The sequence below is a fragment of the Plecotus auritus genome (genome assembly GCF_963455305.1).
Source record: "Plecotus auritus genome assembly, chromosome: 1".
Classification (NCBI taxonomy): domain Eukaryota; kingdom Metazoa; phylum Chordata; class Mammalia; order Chiroptera; family Vespertilionidae; genus Plecotus; species Plecotus auritus.
In genome coordinates, this window is record NC_137770.1 from 13,671,574 (window position 1) to 13,687,681 (window position 16,108).

Below are 16,108 nucleotides of genomic sequence, written 5' to 3' on the forward strand. Positions count from 1 at the left end.
CGTTATCTTTCACACTTAAAGCTGCGAGTTCATCTGGAATTGGTTGTTTTATATATGTACTAGAGGCCCGGTGCATGAAATTTGTGCACTCGGGGGCAGGGGGTCCCTCAGCCCAGATTGCGAGCAGGCGCAGGCCAGGCTGAGGGACCCCACTGGTGCACAATCGGGGCCAGGGAGGGACGCGGGAGGTTGACCAGCTAGGGAGGGACTGTGGGAGGGCTCCAGGGCGTGTCCGGCCCATCTCACTCAGTCCCGATCTGTTGGACCCCAGTAGTAAGCTAACCTATCGGTCAGAGCGTCTGCCCCCTGGTGGTCAGTGCACATCATAGTGAGCAGTTGAGCAGCCTTAGCATATTATTAGCATACTAGAGGCCTGGTGCACAAAATTCGTGCACAGGGGGAGAGGGGGTGTCCCTCAGCCCAGCCTGCACCCTCTCCAATCTGGGACCCCTCGAGGGATGTCCAACTGCCCATTTAGCTCCCAACTGCTTGCCTGCCTGCCTTCCTGATTGCCCCTAACCGTTTCTGCCTGCCAGCCTGATCACCCCCTAACCACTCCCCTGCCAGCCTGATTAATGCCTAACTGCTCCCCTGCCAGCCTGTTTGCTCCTAACTGCCCTCCCCTGCAGGCCTGGTCCCCCCTCCCAACTGCTCTCCCCTGCAGGCCTGGGTCCCCCCCAACTACCCTTCCCTGCAGGCCTGGTCGCCCCCAACTTCCCTTCTCTGCTGGGCTGGTCACCCCTAACTGCCCTCCCCTGCAGGCTTGATCACCCCCAACTGCCCTCCCTGAAGGCCTGGTCCCTCCCAACTGCCCTCCCCTGCTGGCCTGATCGCCCACAACTGCCCTCCCCTGCTGGCCATCTTGTGGCAGCCATCTTGGGTCCACATGGGGGCAGGATCTTTGACCACACAGGGCAGCCATCTTGTGTGTTGGAGTGATAGTCAATTTGCATATTACTCTTTTATTAGATAGGATAGAGGCCTGGTGCACGGGTGGGGGCCAGCTGGTTTGCCCTGAAGGGTGTCCCGGATCAGGGTGGGGGTTTCCTTGGGGTGTGGGGTGGCCTGGGAGAGGGGCCTGTGGTGGTTTGCAGGCCGGCCACGCCCCCTGGCGACCCAAGCAGAGGCCGTGGTATCTGGGATTTATTTATCTTCTATAATTGAAACTTTGTAGCCTGGAGCAGTGCCAAGCCTCCTGCTCGCTCTGTGGCCACAGCCATTTTTGTTGGGATTTATTTATCTTCTATAATTGAAACTTTGTAGCCTTGAGTGGAGGCCTGGGCCCGCCAGGTGTGTGGAAAGCTTGGCTTCCTCCATTGCTGGGGAAACCCAAGCCTCCTGCTCACTCTGTGGCCACAGCCATCTTGGTTGGGGTTAATTTGCATACTCACTTCTGATTGGCTGGTGGGCATGGCTTGTGGGTGTAGCAGGGTGATGTTAATTTGCATATTACTCTTTTATTAGATAGGATTATGCTTTGATTGGTTGAATGGCCCACCAGATGACCTAACACTTAGCATATTAGGCTTTTATTATATAGGATGACGTGAGGGATCTGATGTAATTTTTCCCATATGGATCTCTAATTCTCCTAGCATCCTGTATTGAAAAGGTCCCCTTCCCTGGTGCTCCACAATGCCACCTTTGTCTTATGTGTTCATTAGTCATTGTGCCCTTCTCTGTGTGATGACCAGTCTTTCATCATTACTTTATTTTACATGACGTAGGTCCATCCTGTATCTTGCCATCCTCAGGCCTTTGAGTTTGTCAAGTAACACAAAAAAATTTTGATGAGAGTTTTTTATTGGAATTACTTTAAATCTAAAAGCTCACACTGGGGAGAGTTATTTATGACATTGGGTCTTCTAATCCATGGTCATTAGAGCTCTAATTATGTAGGCCTTTAAAAAATGCTTTTTAAATGAAGTTTTATAATTTTCTTCATAAAGATTTTGCTCAATTTTTAATTAGATTTATTCCTGGCCACCTGAAAAAGATTTCCATGCTTAAACCTCTATTTCAGAGGTTAAGGAATTTCCTTTCTCCTGATTTGCTAAAAGTTTTTAAAATCATGAATTGATATCAAATTGTATCAAGTGTTTTTTCTGTATTTTTGAGTTGGTTATATGATTTTTGCTCCTGAATCTATGAATATTGTATTAACTGATATTTTAAAATGTTAAATTAAACTTACATTCTTGAAATAAGCCCAAGCTGGTCATGATCTACTCGCTTTTTTATGTTATCAGTTTACTACTTTTTAAAAGAATATTTACATTTACGTTCATGTGTGAAATAGCATGTATTTTCCTTTTTCAGTATAACCTTGAAAAGTTTTGGCATCAGGTTAAAGTGAGTTGGAGTTGTTCTTTTTTGTGTTTTGACATCATTTATGTAAGATTGGAATTATTTGTTCCTAGAATAACATGTTTTGGTAAAATTCACTTGTAAAACCACCAAGGGCTAGTCTTTTTTTCTATGGAAAGACTTCTGATGCTTTTTAAAAATGATTATGAGATGTTCAGGTTTTCTACTTATTTTATTAAGCTATGTATAATGCATAATATATATTTTAAGGATTTGTCCATTTCATATCAATTTTCAATTTTATTGGCATAAAGATGCTCGTGATGTTTTTGTTTATTTATTGCACACAGCATCTGTGGTTAAGTCTTTTTAGTTCTGATATTGTTTAATGCATCTTCTTTTTTCCCCTAACAGTCTTGCCAGAAATTTGTTGGTTACATTGATCTTTTCAAAGAACCAGAAGCTTTTTTATCTTCTCAACTATATGTTTGCTTTCTCTTTTATGAATTTCTCTTCCTATTTTTATTTTTTTCTTCCATTTTCTTTGAGTTTGTTCTTTTATTTTGTTTTCCTTCTTAACCTTTTAAGTTGCATGTTTAGTCTATTAATTTTTTTGCCTTATTTTCTTTTTTTAAAAATTTCTTTATTGATTAAGGTGATTCCATTACTCCCCTCATCTCCCCCACTCATGCCCTCACCTCCCCTGTTGTCTGTGTCCATTGGTTAGGCTTATATACATGCATACAAGTCCTTTGGTTGATCTCTCCCCCTAACCTCCACCCTCCCCTATCTTCCCTCTGAGGTTTGATGGTCTGATCGATGCTTCTCTGTCTCTGGATCTGTTTTTGTTCATCAGTTTATGTTGTTCATTATATTCCATAAATGAGTGAGATCATGTGATATTTATCTTTCTCTGACTGGCTTATTTCACTTAGCATAATGCTCTCCAGTTCCATCCATGCTGTTGCAAATGGTAAGAACTCCTTCTTTTTTACCGCAGCGTAGTATTCCATTGTGTAGATGTACCACAGTTTTTTAATCCACTCATCTGCTGATGGACACTTAGGCTGTTTCCAAACCTTAGCTATGGTGAATTGTGCTGCTATGAACATAGGGGTGCATATATCCTTTCTAATTGGTGTTTCTAGTTTCTGGGGATATATTCCTAGAAGTGAAATCACTGGGTCAAATGGGAGTTCCATTTTTAGTTTTTTGAGGAAACTCCATACTGTTCTCCACAGTGGCTGCACCAGTCTGCATTCCCACCAGCAGTACACGAGGGTTCCTTTTTCTTCGCATCCTCGCCAGCACTTGTCATTTGTTGATTTGTTGATGATAGTCATTCTGAGATGGTACCTCAGGTGTGAGATGGTACCTCATTGTCATTTTGATTTGCATCTCTCGGATGATTAGTGACTTTGAGCATGTTTTCATATGCCTCTTGGCCTTCCTTCTGTTTCTTTCGTAAAGTATCTATTTAGGTCCTTGCCTTATTTTTTGACATAAGCATTTAAGACTAAAAATGTCCTGCTATGTACTCTATTAGCTTTAAACCACAAGTTTCAATTTGTGAAATTTTTGTTACTGCTTAGTTCAAAATATATTTAAATTTCCATTATTTTTTTTACTCAATTATTTTAGAACTGTGTTTTATAATTGTCAAACATATGCAGGTTTTCTTTTTTTTTTTTCACTTATCTTTTGTTCATTGAATTGTGTTCAGAGACTATAATATATATATATATTTGAAATTATTTGAGACTGGTTTTATGGCCTAGACTGGTTTTATTAACTATGCTATTCAGATCTTTATTCTTATTGATTTTTTGTGTCTAATTAATCCAAAAATTATTGAGTTGAAATCTACCACTAGGATGGCAGGTTGTCCTGTCTCACCACGTAGTTATAGAAATTTTTGCTTTATGTGGTTTAAAGCTGGATTATTAGGTACATATACATTAAGAATTGCTTCATCTTCCTGATAAATTCAATTCTTTATCACTATGTAATCGGTCACATTATTCACTTTGCCTCAAAGTCTATTTTGTATGATATAGACATACATCTACATACATATATCCACATGCATGTGTGCATACACATATATATATACAAACTAGAGGCCCGGTGCATGAAATTTGTGCATGGGGGGAGAGGGGGCGTCCCCTCAGCCCAGCCTGCACCGTCTCCAATCCGGGACCCCTTGGGGGATGTCCAACTACCGGCTTAGGCCCAATCCCCTAAACCGGCAGTCGGACATCCCTCTCACAATCCTGGACTGCTGGCTCCTAATTGCTCACCTGCCTGCCTGCCTGGTCACCCCTAACTGCCTCCCCACCCCCTTGCTGGCCTGATCACCCCTAACTGCCCCCGACTGCTGGCCTGGTCGCCCTAACTGCTCCCTGCTGCCAGCCAGGTTGCCCCCAATTGCCCTCTCCCTGCCAGCCTGGTCACTCCTAACTGCCCCCCCACTGGCCTGGTCACCCCTTACTGCCCCCCCTGCTGGCCTGGTCGCCCCCAACTGTCCCCCTCTGCCGGCCTGGTCACCCCCAACTGCCCCCCCTGCTGGCCTGGTTGCCCCCAATTGCCCCTGTCTGCTGGCCTGGTTGCCCCTAACTGTCCCCCTCTGCCAGCCTGGTCGCCCCCACTGCCCCCCCTGCTGGCCTGGTCACCCCCAATTGCCCCCTTCTGCTGGCCTGGTCGCCCCCAATTGCCCCCTCTGCTGGCCTGGTCACTCCCAACTGCCCCCACTGCTGGCCTGGTCGCTCCCAACTGCCCCCCCTGCGGGCCTGGTCACCCCTCATGGCCCCCCCACCAGCCTGGTCACCCCACGCAGCCTGTTCAGTCATTTGGTTGTCCCTCACTAACCCCCCTGCCGGCCTGGTTGTAGGCAGCCATCTTGTGAGGGCATAAGGGTTAATTTGCATATTACCTCTTTATTATAAAGGATGTGTGTTTATGTGTGTGTGTGTAATATCTTTTTCCATTTTCTTACTTATATTCTTATGTTTCAGATGTTCTCTTGTGCTCATTATGTACAGCTGATTTTTCAAAAATCAGGCCAATGTTCTTATCTGGAATATTTAGCTCATTTCCTTTTATTGTAAATACTGATATATTTGTATTAGTGTCTGTCATCTCACTTGTGCTTTCTATTTGTGCTGCCTTTTTGCATTCCTTATCTTTTCCTTTCCCACTTTCTTTTAGATCAGTTATGTTCTTATTACATATTTTCCTTTACTGGTTTGGAAAAGAAAGTTGCTGTTTTGGTGGTTGTTTGATGATTAACCTAGAGATTTTATTTGGCGGGGGCTGGCTAGCTTTCTGAGTTTGGGTCTAAAAACGGATTTGTCTTTACTCTCAAAGAGAAGTTGTCAAGCTGATGTGAAATTCTAGGCTCGCCTTTTCTACAGCACAAGTGATCAGCTCTGTTGTTGGGAAGCTGAGGGTTTACTCTTCGTCCGTTTTCCTGTCCCCGTCTTTCTCTCTGGCCTTCTTGCCGTGGTTGCTGATGTTTCATGTTTCATGACAACACAGGTAAGAGTGGGTCTCGCTTGGCATTCACCTGACTTTTTAAAACTGTGGGTTGGCATTGTTTGTATTTTTTTATCACTTCTAGAAAACTCTCAGCCACATGGCTTCAAAGATTTCTTCTCTTATAGATAGCATATGGTTGGGTCTTGCTTCTTTAATTAATTTCTGCCTTTGTCTCAAGTGTCTGTCCATTTACATTTACTATAATTAGTGATATGATTGAATTTATGTCGGTCATTTCTATACGTGTCTTGTCTTTTTCTTGTTCCTTCTATACTGCCTTCTTTTTCTGTTGGAAAAAAAACGTATTTTTAATCCTTTAAATATTCAATACCTATACAAAAGGATGAAAATTGGATATTTGCTGATTATGTATTAAATCTTTCTAACATTCTGAGGTTCCCCAAACTATAATTTAACAAAGTATATACATTTTTATACTGAACAGTGTTAATACATTCTGAAAGATTCACTGTTTACTGTACTTGGTATAAGAGCCTCGAACCTTCTTTTGAAACACAGCTTTGTAAAAATTTCCTAATTGATTCGTACATTTTACTAGTAATTTTCCTCATTGGCCTAAGAAGGGAGAAGTCGGTGCCAGGTGCAATCTGGAACCCTTATCTTTCCGACAGACAGTGTGGCTGTCTGCCGCCAGGGCTTTGATCAGACCCTCAAAGACTTCGTGTTTCTGCCACGGAGAGTCCTTTGTAGATGAAATATTGGGATGAGAACTGACGGTTTGTTATGTTTTGTTCGTGTAACTAATATGTGTTGTTATAAGTCAGTAAGCCCCACGCGGCTTCTAAGAGCAGCCACTGCCAGCGTTTAGTTCTTGCCTTGAAACAAATTGTGGTTGAGCAACTTTCCTCATCCTACATTTTTAATTGACTTTAATTTTACTCCTTCCTATTTAAATAGAATACATACAGATCCTTTTTCCCGTGCTCTAAGAGAGGTCAACAAATCAATAGCACACTTGAGAAACCATCATCTGTTACCACAAAGTACAGGGAAGCAATTTCTGAAACCTCTGAAGGAGAGAAATACAGGGGACCAAGTGTGTTTTCTGGTCCATAACTTCGATGTGTCAGAAGATGCTGAACAGATTCTCAGAGGCCTGATTGGAGGACCACTCCCTCGTCTACACACCCTCCTCTCTGTGTGTGGTCTCTACCCTGCACATGTGAAAGCAGATTCTGTGAAACAAACCCATTTCTTTGTACGCCAGTGGGAACTAACTGTATAGAAAGAAGTGAACATGTGTAACGTTCACTCATGTAGTAATAATGATCTCTAGCATCTGTACACTGCTTGGTCATAGGCAACTCTTATCAGCACGCAACACATTTTAAATAATTTAATCATCGTTACAACCAGGGTAGGTAGTATCATTCCCATTTCACAGATAAGGAAACGGAGGCACAGAGAGGTTAAGTAGTCTGTCTAAGATTATGTACTAGTACGTGGTGCAGTGGTGATTTGAACCCAGGCTGCCTGGCCTCCACATCTGTGCTCTTAACCGCCACTCCCATCCTCCCAGCACTCTGCATGTCTCTCTCTTCCTGGCTCCTGCCTGACCTTAGGGGAGGGAGCCACTTCTGTCTTGCAGACTGTGTGGATTCCTTCGAGTCCACGTCACATCCTCAGACTTGGGAATGTGGGGAAGTCGGCCGAGGGAGCTGAGTCAGGGACCCCTGGAGTCACACCACCCCGTGTCAGCGACCCAAACCCATGAGACCTCAGGGTGCTGGCCTTTGGGGAGACAGGGACATGGCCTTTGGGGAGTAGACTCGCTTGCGGGTCACCTGCTCCCCATTTAGAAATGACCCATGGCTTTGTGGTTTAGGGAGAATAGACTATTTTAGAGCCGGAGTAGATCGGATAGTTCCTGGTCACACATTTCCTCACCAGTGGCTGTTTGACGCTTCCTGTGCCAAAGACGCTTGCTTGCCAGCTGCTCCCTAAACCCCAGGGCAGGTCTTCTGCCTCCGACTTACTTTCCACCCTCAGCCCTCAGCTCTGCCGGTCAGACAGCACCCAGGCACCGTCCTGCCTGCAGGTGTCCACCTGCAGCTGCTCTGTGGACGGTGCTAAATGAAAGGGCTCCCTTCGTAAAAGTGCCGCCCTCGGGCCTGGGAGGAGGCCCCTGACACGGGGCAGTGTGACTCCAGGGGCCCCTGACGCGGGGCGGTGTGACTCCAGGGGTGCTTTCAATCCGGGCCATTTCCAGCTCCATGCTGGCTCTAGGACGCTAATCCAATTAGTAGCAGAAGCAGAAGCAAAAAAATGAGCCAAACTGGGGTTTCTTGAGGTGATTTATTTTAGCTAAATATCTCAGTTATTTGTTCTAAAAATATCACCAGGAGGATGGGGAGTAGTCCAGATTGTTGACGCTTTGACTGAAAAGAGAAACAAAATGTAACTGATACGGGATCTAGCAGGAGCTCCTGCCTGTCGGAAAGAGGAGGCGGGCCTAGAGCAGGAGCCCTCCTCTTTGCCAGCCCTCAGAGAGGATGGGCCGTCCCCAACACCCGCCTCTCAGGAGCAGCCTCTCAACCAGGATGAGGGGCCGCCACGGCTTTCCCCAGGAACCAGATCTGGGAGCCTGGGCTGGGACAGTCACATGACAGCAAGGCCATGGTGGAGGAAATGCTGAATGGCCTGCCCAGTCTTGTGAGCACACTGCACAGCGCCTCCTTCTTGAGAAAATGTGGGCCTTCAAAATGGTCAGAGTCTAACAGGGGTCCTCAAACTTTTTAAACAGGGGGCCAGTTCAATGTCCCTCAGACCATTGGAGCGCCGGACTCTAGTTTAAAAAAAAAAAACTATGAACAAATTCCTATGCGCACTGCGGGCCCAGGACGAGTCAACTGCTAAGCAGAACAGGCAGCGGCACCTGGCGGGCCGGATAAATGTCCTCGGCGGGCCGCATGTGGCCCGCGGGCCGTAGTTTGAGGACCCCTGGTAGAACTTCCTCAGGGGCTAAAACTCCCAGGCGGAAGCTTGCCAGTGCGCATCCCGGGTCAGTCGCTCGACGGGGCCTTATCCTATTTTTAAAATGTCTTTATTGATTCCTTTTCTTTGGAGAGAAAGGAAGGGAGAGGGCTAGAGAGAGAAACATCGATGAGAGATGGACATCATTGATTGGCTGCCTCCTGCATGTTCCCTACTAGGGATCGAGCCCACAACCTGGGCATGTGCCCTGACCAGAAATCGAACCAGCGACCTCTTGGCTCCTGGGTGGACACTGAGCCATACTGGCCAGGCAAGGGCTTTATCCTAGAGAAGACGCATGGATGGGAAGAGCCCTGCCCTCCCACCCTCCTGTGGTGGCTCTGCAGGCAATCCGACCAGCAGTAAACGTGTGTGTGCTTTGGGGTTTTACAAAGGGAACAGGTACTCAGATTCGATCCCTGAAAAGCCCATAGTCTAGGGGAGTGGTTGGCAAACTGCGGCTCGCGAGCCACATGCGGCTCGTGAGCCGCAGTTTGCTGCTCTGTTGACTAATGAGTTTGCCGACCACTGGTCTAGGGGTTCCATCAGGCGGCCCGTGAGCTGACATCTGCTGGTAGAGTTCCGTTAGGTCTGCACACATTTCCTTTCGTTTTAGTGAAAAGGAGAGCCTTGGTTAACTGGGCCCTTCAAATGACTAGAATTTCATAGGCGCCTGACTTTTAGGTGAAAGAGCAGGTCATAGAGAGCACAGGCCACAGGAAAGTATTTTAAAGACCCGCGCTGATATACCCCAGGAACAGTGCCCCCAGCCCCGACTCCGGCTCTCCTGCCGCCCGCTCACGTCTCAGAGCCACCACCTGTCCACGTGGTCTGGTCTCTCCTCCCGGTTGGACTGTAAATTCTTTGAGGGCAAGGAACTGTATTTTATACCACGTTTAATTCCACAGGGTACCTAGCACAGATCTTTACATATCTTAGGGTGTGAGCTATTTGGCAATGGATTAGAAAATGCCGCACGGCATCCTGAGTGTTGGCAGTGTGGTTGGACTAGTTGAAGCCATTCTCCTCGGTTTGTTCAGCACCCTGAAGTCTCATGGGTTTGGGTTTGCATCGCTGTCCTCCCAGTGCCTGGCGGTGTGAACGTGGACACGCACTTCACCCTCAGCCTAACTTGCAGGGTTGTTGTAAGAATCAGTGATTACATATTTAAGGTGTCTGACGGCTGCTGCTATGTCACTTGTCTTGCAAGCAGATGTTTCCTGGCTTGTAGCTTGTTATTCCACAGCTGAGAGCTCTTGTCTTTTCCATTTGGAGACAGACAGCTCCTAGTACTTAAGGCTGGCTTCAGTGAAAGGGCTGCTATTTGGCCTGAATCTTGAAAGGAGAGTAGATGCTTAAAAAGCAGAAAAGGATGGAAAGGCATTTCAGACAGAAGGAACAGTGTGTGCAGAGGCCCAGGGGCGTGAAGGAGGGTGGCAGGTGGAAGAAGCTGATGTTAGTTGAATGAGGGATGTGCACCGTGGGCAGTGGAGCCAGATCATGAAAGGTGTGTTGCGTGAGACGCTAGATTTGGGCTGTTAGTAACAGGTTGGCATTTTAGCAAGTTTCTCCTGTTCCTCGTTAATTTCCTGTAAGTTTTCCACCAGTCTCTGAACAACAAATGTTTAGATTGGGTTCATGAACTTTGAGCCAGGGATTGGGGGTAGGAGTGGACTGTTTTCCCAGCAGGTGACTTCTTAACTACTCTTAAAGAAACATCTCACTTAATTCACGGTCAGACTCGGGTAACGGGCAGCAGGCGGTCTCAGGCCGTCACTCTCCACTGTCCCACCTAAAGGTGCCACGTCCTGAGATGCCGTCCATGCTGGTTGGTCCCACATTTTCTCGTAGCTTGCTTTTGGGCCTCGTGGTTTCCTCGGTAGATTGAGTGTAATACCTTTGGACAAATTAATGCTAGGCGGCGGCGGCGTGCTCAGGTGACACGGTCAGAGGCCCCCAGCAGCCCTATCGTGTGGGTGCAGGCTCGGCGGATATGGTGATGGGCTCCTCGTCCTGTTGTTGGTGTTGTCTTTGCCTGTGAGCGAGCTCGGGGTTGGGGACATGGTGATGAGGAGCAGTCTCTGAGGCAGTGCCTCTGTCTCCCACCTTCACTTGTGCGTTCAAGGGCGTGTCACAGGGGGAGGCTCCTCGGGGCGTCCTGCCCATTGTCTTGGGAACAGCCAACGGCGGCTGAGCCTCCGCTTCTCCCCACCCGTGCTTTTGGGCTCCCGTCTCTGCCAGTCTCTCTCTCCTGTGCTCCTCTGCCTCACTCTCCGTCAGCGGGGCTCGGCAGTGCGCCTATTGTTCTTCCTGTCTGGTTCCCTTAAATCCAGCCCACACCTCTTCAACTCCACATCCTCAGTCAAGTGCGTGCAAGCTGTGATTTCATGTTAATTAGAAGTTCTTTTTCCAGCCAAGAACCTAGCTCGGAACTGTACCCCAAGCTGAGGCCTGGCAATGGGCTCCGGCGTTTGGGCACCGTTAAAGGGCCCGTAGGCACTGTTCTCGGAGCCACAGCACTGCCTGTGCAGGGACACCATCCCCACCAGCTGGAGGCCCTCCCTGGGGCAGGCACTCTCCAAGCCCGGCTGAGCCCGAGGAACTTGGTTGGCTCCCAGAGAACATAGCCCCATCCTGGGCAGGTTTCTGTGCCGGAGTTGCTCGGCAACCAGCCCGCGTCCAGGCAGGTCTCGGCCTCCGGTAGGTCTCCACCAGAAGCTGACAGGTGGCCTTTGGCACCTCTCCTTCTGTGGTAACACCTCTCCCAGTTGACCCACTTTGGTGGGAGGTTCTGGTGGAAACGTTCCACCACCTCCCGGGCTCACTGAAGACATCAGCAGGCGTCAGCATCTGGCCCCTTAAAAACTCCTCCGCACCCCCCGAGTGGCTGTCACTCCTTGCAGGTGGGCCTGGAAAGGCCTCAGGGAATTTCCGCTTCCTGAGAAGGTTTTTAGCAGGAACCGAGTCCTGGTCTCCTGGCTGGGCTCACTCTTTATGCCCACCTGCTTGGAGATGAGAGACCGCATCCCTCGCGTTACCTGGCTACCGTTCCGTCATCCGGCTCCTGCAAACCCAGGCTTGAGGCATCTGGCCCCCTGACTCCCCAGGAGCCCCCATGTCCCCCTGGGCATTCAGAGGGAGTGGTTGGTGCCAGCTCACTCCTGAGCTTGGGCAGTGACAGTTAGGACACCCTCGTTCCGTCTCGGGACCACAGAGGAAAAAGAGACTTTCCTCCTCCAAAGGGCCTTCAAACGGAGGCCATCACGCTGTGGGTGGTTGAGGAATTCTCCTTTATGTCTAACTTAAATCACTAGAAACATATTTCTCTATATCCTGGTTTATAGAGAAAGTAGTCGGTGAGCAAATGCTGATTTCAGGCCCACTGACCTCCAAGCACAGCTCTAGGCGCCATGGAGGTGAGGCCCGAGACAGGGGTTGGGGTTCTGTTACCAAAGGGAGAGAAGCACCGGCCACTGAGAAGGGGTTTTACAAAGATGGCATTGACATTGTTCTTAAAGGGCCAAATGCAGGACCAGGCGCACAGGCCTTTCAAGGAGAGGAGCTCCTCCCTCCCTCCTCCTCCTCCTCCTCCTCCCCCTCCCTCCTCCTCCTCCTCCTCCTCCCCCTCCCTCCTCCTCCTCCTCCTCCTCCCCCTCCTCCTCCTCAACAACAACAACAACAACAGCAAGCACCAGCATACTGAGTAGGGACTGTGAGAGTGTAAAAGTGGTATTAGTTGAAGACTTATTTGTTGAGGTGAGGTTTTAGGTGAATTTAGGAAGAATGAGGAGATATGTGGATGAGTAGAGATTAAGATTGAGAACATGGCATATATACTCATAGAATTATGACAGAACCATAGCCTTGGGCCAGTGAACTCTATTGGCAGGAGTAAAGGGTCCATTGGAAGGATGCTCAGACCGGGATGTGCCATAGGCCAGCGGACAGAGTGCCTTAAAGGGCTCAGTGAGGGATTTGACTTATTATTACAGACAGTAAGGAATCACTGTAGTTTCTTGAGCTGGGAATGAGAATTATTTTTGGAGATTTTTTAAAATCCTCATCCGAGGATATTTTTCCAATGATTTTTAGAGAGAGTAGAAGGGAGGGAGGAGGGTGAGAGAGAGAGAAACATCAATATGAGAGAGAGACACACTGGTTGCCTTTCACACGTGCCCCAACCCAGGCCAGGGATCAAGCCTGCAACCAAGTTACATGCCCTTGACTGGGAATCAAACCTGTGACCCTTTGGTCTGAGGGCCAATACTCTAACCCAGGGGTGGGAAACCTTTTCTCTGCCGAGGGCCATTTGGATATTTATAACATCATTCATGGGTCATACACAACTATCAGCTTAAAAATTAGCCTGCTATATTTGGTCAAACATTTCATTAACTCACCCCTAATGCCTTGGCAGGGCCAGACCAAACGATTTTGAGGGCCTTGTATGGACTGAGGCCAGACATTCCCCACCCCTGTAACCACTGAGCGAAACCAGGGTGGGAGGTCTTTATAATACAGTTTCTTAGAGCTGTGCAGGTCAAGGGGTAAGAAGATCATGAAGAGGTGCCTGGGGTCATGCTGGAGCTTTCGCAGGTCCTTGATCGTGATGAGCGCAGGACCAAGAGAGCTGATGTGTACAGAGAGACCTAAGTAATTTCTGGGTGAGAGAACTCTGAGGGTCTGAGAAAGAGAGAAGGGTCTAATCTCAGCGCTCAGAAGCTCTGATGGAGGTGAAGCCATTGGTGATAACAAAAATAGGGGAGAGACAGCGGTTATGGAGGGAGTTGGTGAAGTCCTAGCTGCTAAATAGCAGGCTGGGGAAGACAGAGGGGAGGGTGGGGTTGCCCTTACTCGCGGCGCTTCAGCTCCGGCTTTTCGAAGCTCATGAGATGGATCGGTCCACCTTCACATGATGAAGATCACTGTGGAAGGTTAATTGCAGATATTTACATCAACTGAGTCTCATCTTCTGTGTAATTTTGTAGATAAATCAAGATTAGCTTTCAATGAATTTTTGTAGTTTTGCAGGTAAATCGGTTTTGTTCTGAAAAAGCATACTCTTAATGAAATCCCTGTGTCCTGAATAAAATTAGCCACTCCGATGAATTTCACCCGACCACACACGGTCATTGCCTGCATTGGCCTGAGTGGTGAGGCTCAGAAAAAGCCCCATGCTGAGCCGGGAGTTCTGGAGCCCTTGTTGTGGGGAGGCCCTTGGACGCCCCATTCTGGCGTGAGTGCAGTAGTTCCTGAGTCCGAACCAGGCCACTCCCTCGGGTGTAAGCAGTGTCCTCTTCTCCCTTGTCTCCCCACCACAGACTGCTGTTCTCCAAAGTGAAGCTGGAGTCACTGTGCCGGGGCCCGGATGAGGCGCTGCTCACTTGCAAGCACATGCTACAGATATGGAAATCCTGCTACAACCTAACCAACCCCAGGTAAGAGGCCAGAGGGGCCTGTTTTGTATGGGGTTCGCATGGGCCCCTGCCTCTCAGCGCCCTCCGACTGGCCTTGAGCAGTTCCCCCCAGGTCCCCGACACAGCAGGTGACAGAGGGGGGCCTTCCACACTCTCCCTTCAGGGGGATTTTCTCCCGGTGGCCGATGAAGCCTGGGTCATGGGTTTCTTTTGCTTTTGCTGCCCCGGTGGCCACGCAGCTCAGCTCACAACTGATGACTATCTGATGATTTATGGGGAGGCTAGTCGGTTATATATTCCAGATCGGATTCTTACAGGAATAGTTAAAAGACCTGCAGAGACAACAGGCCACCTCCTACTAAGGAGAGTCGAACTTGCTGTGGGCATGGTAAAGTGCTTTTTCAAAAAGTTAACATCATGCCGAAACCGGTTTGGCTCAGTGGATAGAGCGTCGGCCTGCGGACTGAAAGGTCCCAGGTTCGATTCCGGTCAAGGGCATGTACCTTGGTTGCGGGCACATCCCCAGTAGGAGGTGTGCAGGAGGCAGCTGATCGATGTTTCTCTCTCATCGCTGTTTCTGGCTCTCTCTATCCCTCTCCTCTCTCTTCCTCTCTGTAAAAAATTAATAAAATATAAAAAAAAATGAAAAAAAAAAGTTAACATCATGACTCAGATAGAAATTAAGCATGTGTCAAAGATTTTATTTTCCTCATTAGCTAAAGAGGGAGTCAGTAAAATGGTAAGGCTTGTTCAAAGAAGACTTTAAAAAGAGATTTGCTGAAACAAATTTGCAAATAAATGCAAAAACACTGTCCTGTAGGACATTGAAATACGTTGTTTGGGATTATCTTTTGTGCAAGGTGGAAATCGATTGTATCTGGACCAGGCGTGGTCAGTGGAGTCAGTCCTAGGGCCCCACCCCACAGAGGCAGACCATCTGGGGGCATGCACTGTCCACCCCCCGCATGTGCTGAAAGACACCCCATAACCTGCTGTGGCCATTTCCAAGCCTGGGCAGTTTTTTCCGCTGCATGTTTAGGTTACGGAGTGCACCCTGCCTATCAAGCAAGTAACGTAACAAACAGGGATGTAATGATTCCAGTGAATACAAACAACTGCTCCTACATTCATTGTTTTTCAAGCTCGTAGCTAGATAAATGGCCAGCTCACATTATGCTCTTAAACTCGGGAGCCTAAAAATGTGCGACTCAGATGGTAAATGTGTACTAAGGACATGGCTTGCTCAGTCTGGCCCCCCAGGAGGCCAGCACGTGGCAGTGGCCATGGCCCGTGGCAGGTGGCTGTGGTCCCCAGCTGCTGGCCTGGGGAGAGGAAAGGTGGGGTGGGCAGCGGGGAGCAGCAGAGTGTAGGTGGGGCTCCAGGTGAGATTCTGTTTTACAAAAGTTTCTGCAGTTAAAAAAAATGTCATGATCAGGGCCCTGCTAATGGCATGGGTCCTTGGGAACTGACACTAACAGACACGACGGCAGGCCCCTGGGAGAGCAGCAGGATGGGCCACGCAGTCCCTGGCAGAGCTGCGGGACAGGACTTAGACGAGAGTTCCCTTCGTAACCATAAATCCTCCTCTTGGTGAGAGGAGTGTCTTTCCTTTTGAGGGTATGTTCTGAAAATAAAGATCATTTTAATTTTTTAAAAATTCTCTTTCTCTCAGTCTTTAAGCAGAAATAAAAAATGCTCATATTTATGCCCCCTAAAGCCCCTCCCTCCTGGCCTGTCAGAAGCAGCAGGTTTGGGGGAGACTCCGCCACCAGCCCAGCTAGCAGGAGATCCTTCCTTCCGTGCCCGAGCACGGTCCTCTGCCTGTGCCCCCTTTAGAAATGAGAAAATAAATC

At 48.2% G+C, this 16,108-nt stretch overlaps 1 protein-coding gene across 6 annotated transcripts in view; it reads left to right on the forward strand.

The window, feature by feature from the left end:
* TTC7B (tetratricopeptide repeat domain 7B) overlaps positions 1–16,108 on the forward strand; it is a 204,841-nt gene that overhangs the window by 133,408 nt on the left and 55,325 nt on the right. For all 6 annotated transcript variants that reach the window (XM_080685190.1, XM_080685192.1, XM_080685194.1 and 3 more), the window contains one exon: positions 14,160–14,276. In XM_080685190.1, coding sequence (XP_080541316.1) covers positions 14,160–14,276 — 117 coding nt within the window. The remainder of the gene's footprint in view (positions 1–14,159; positions 14,277–16,108) is intronic.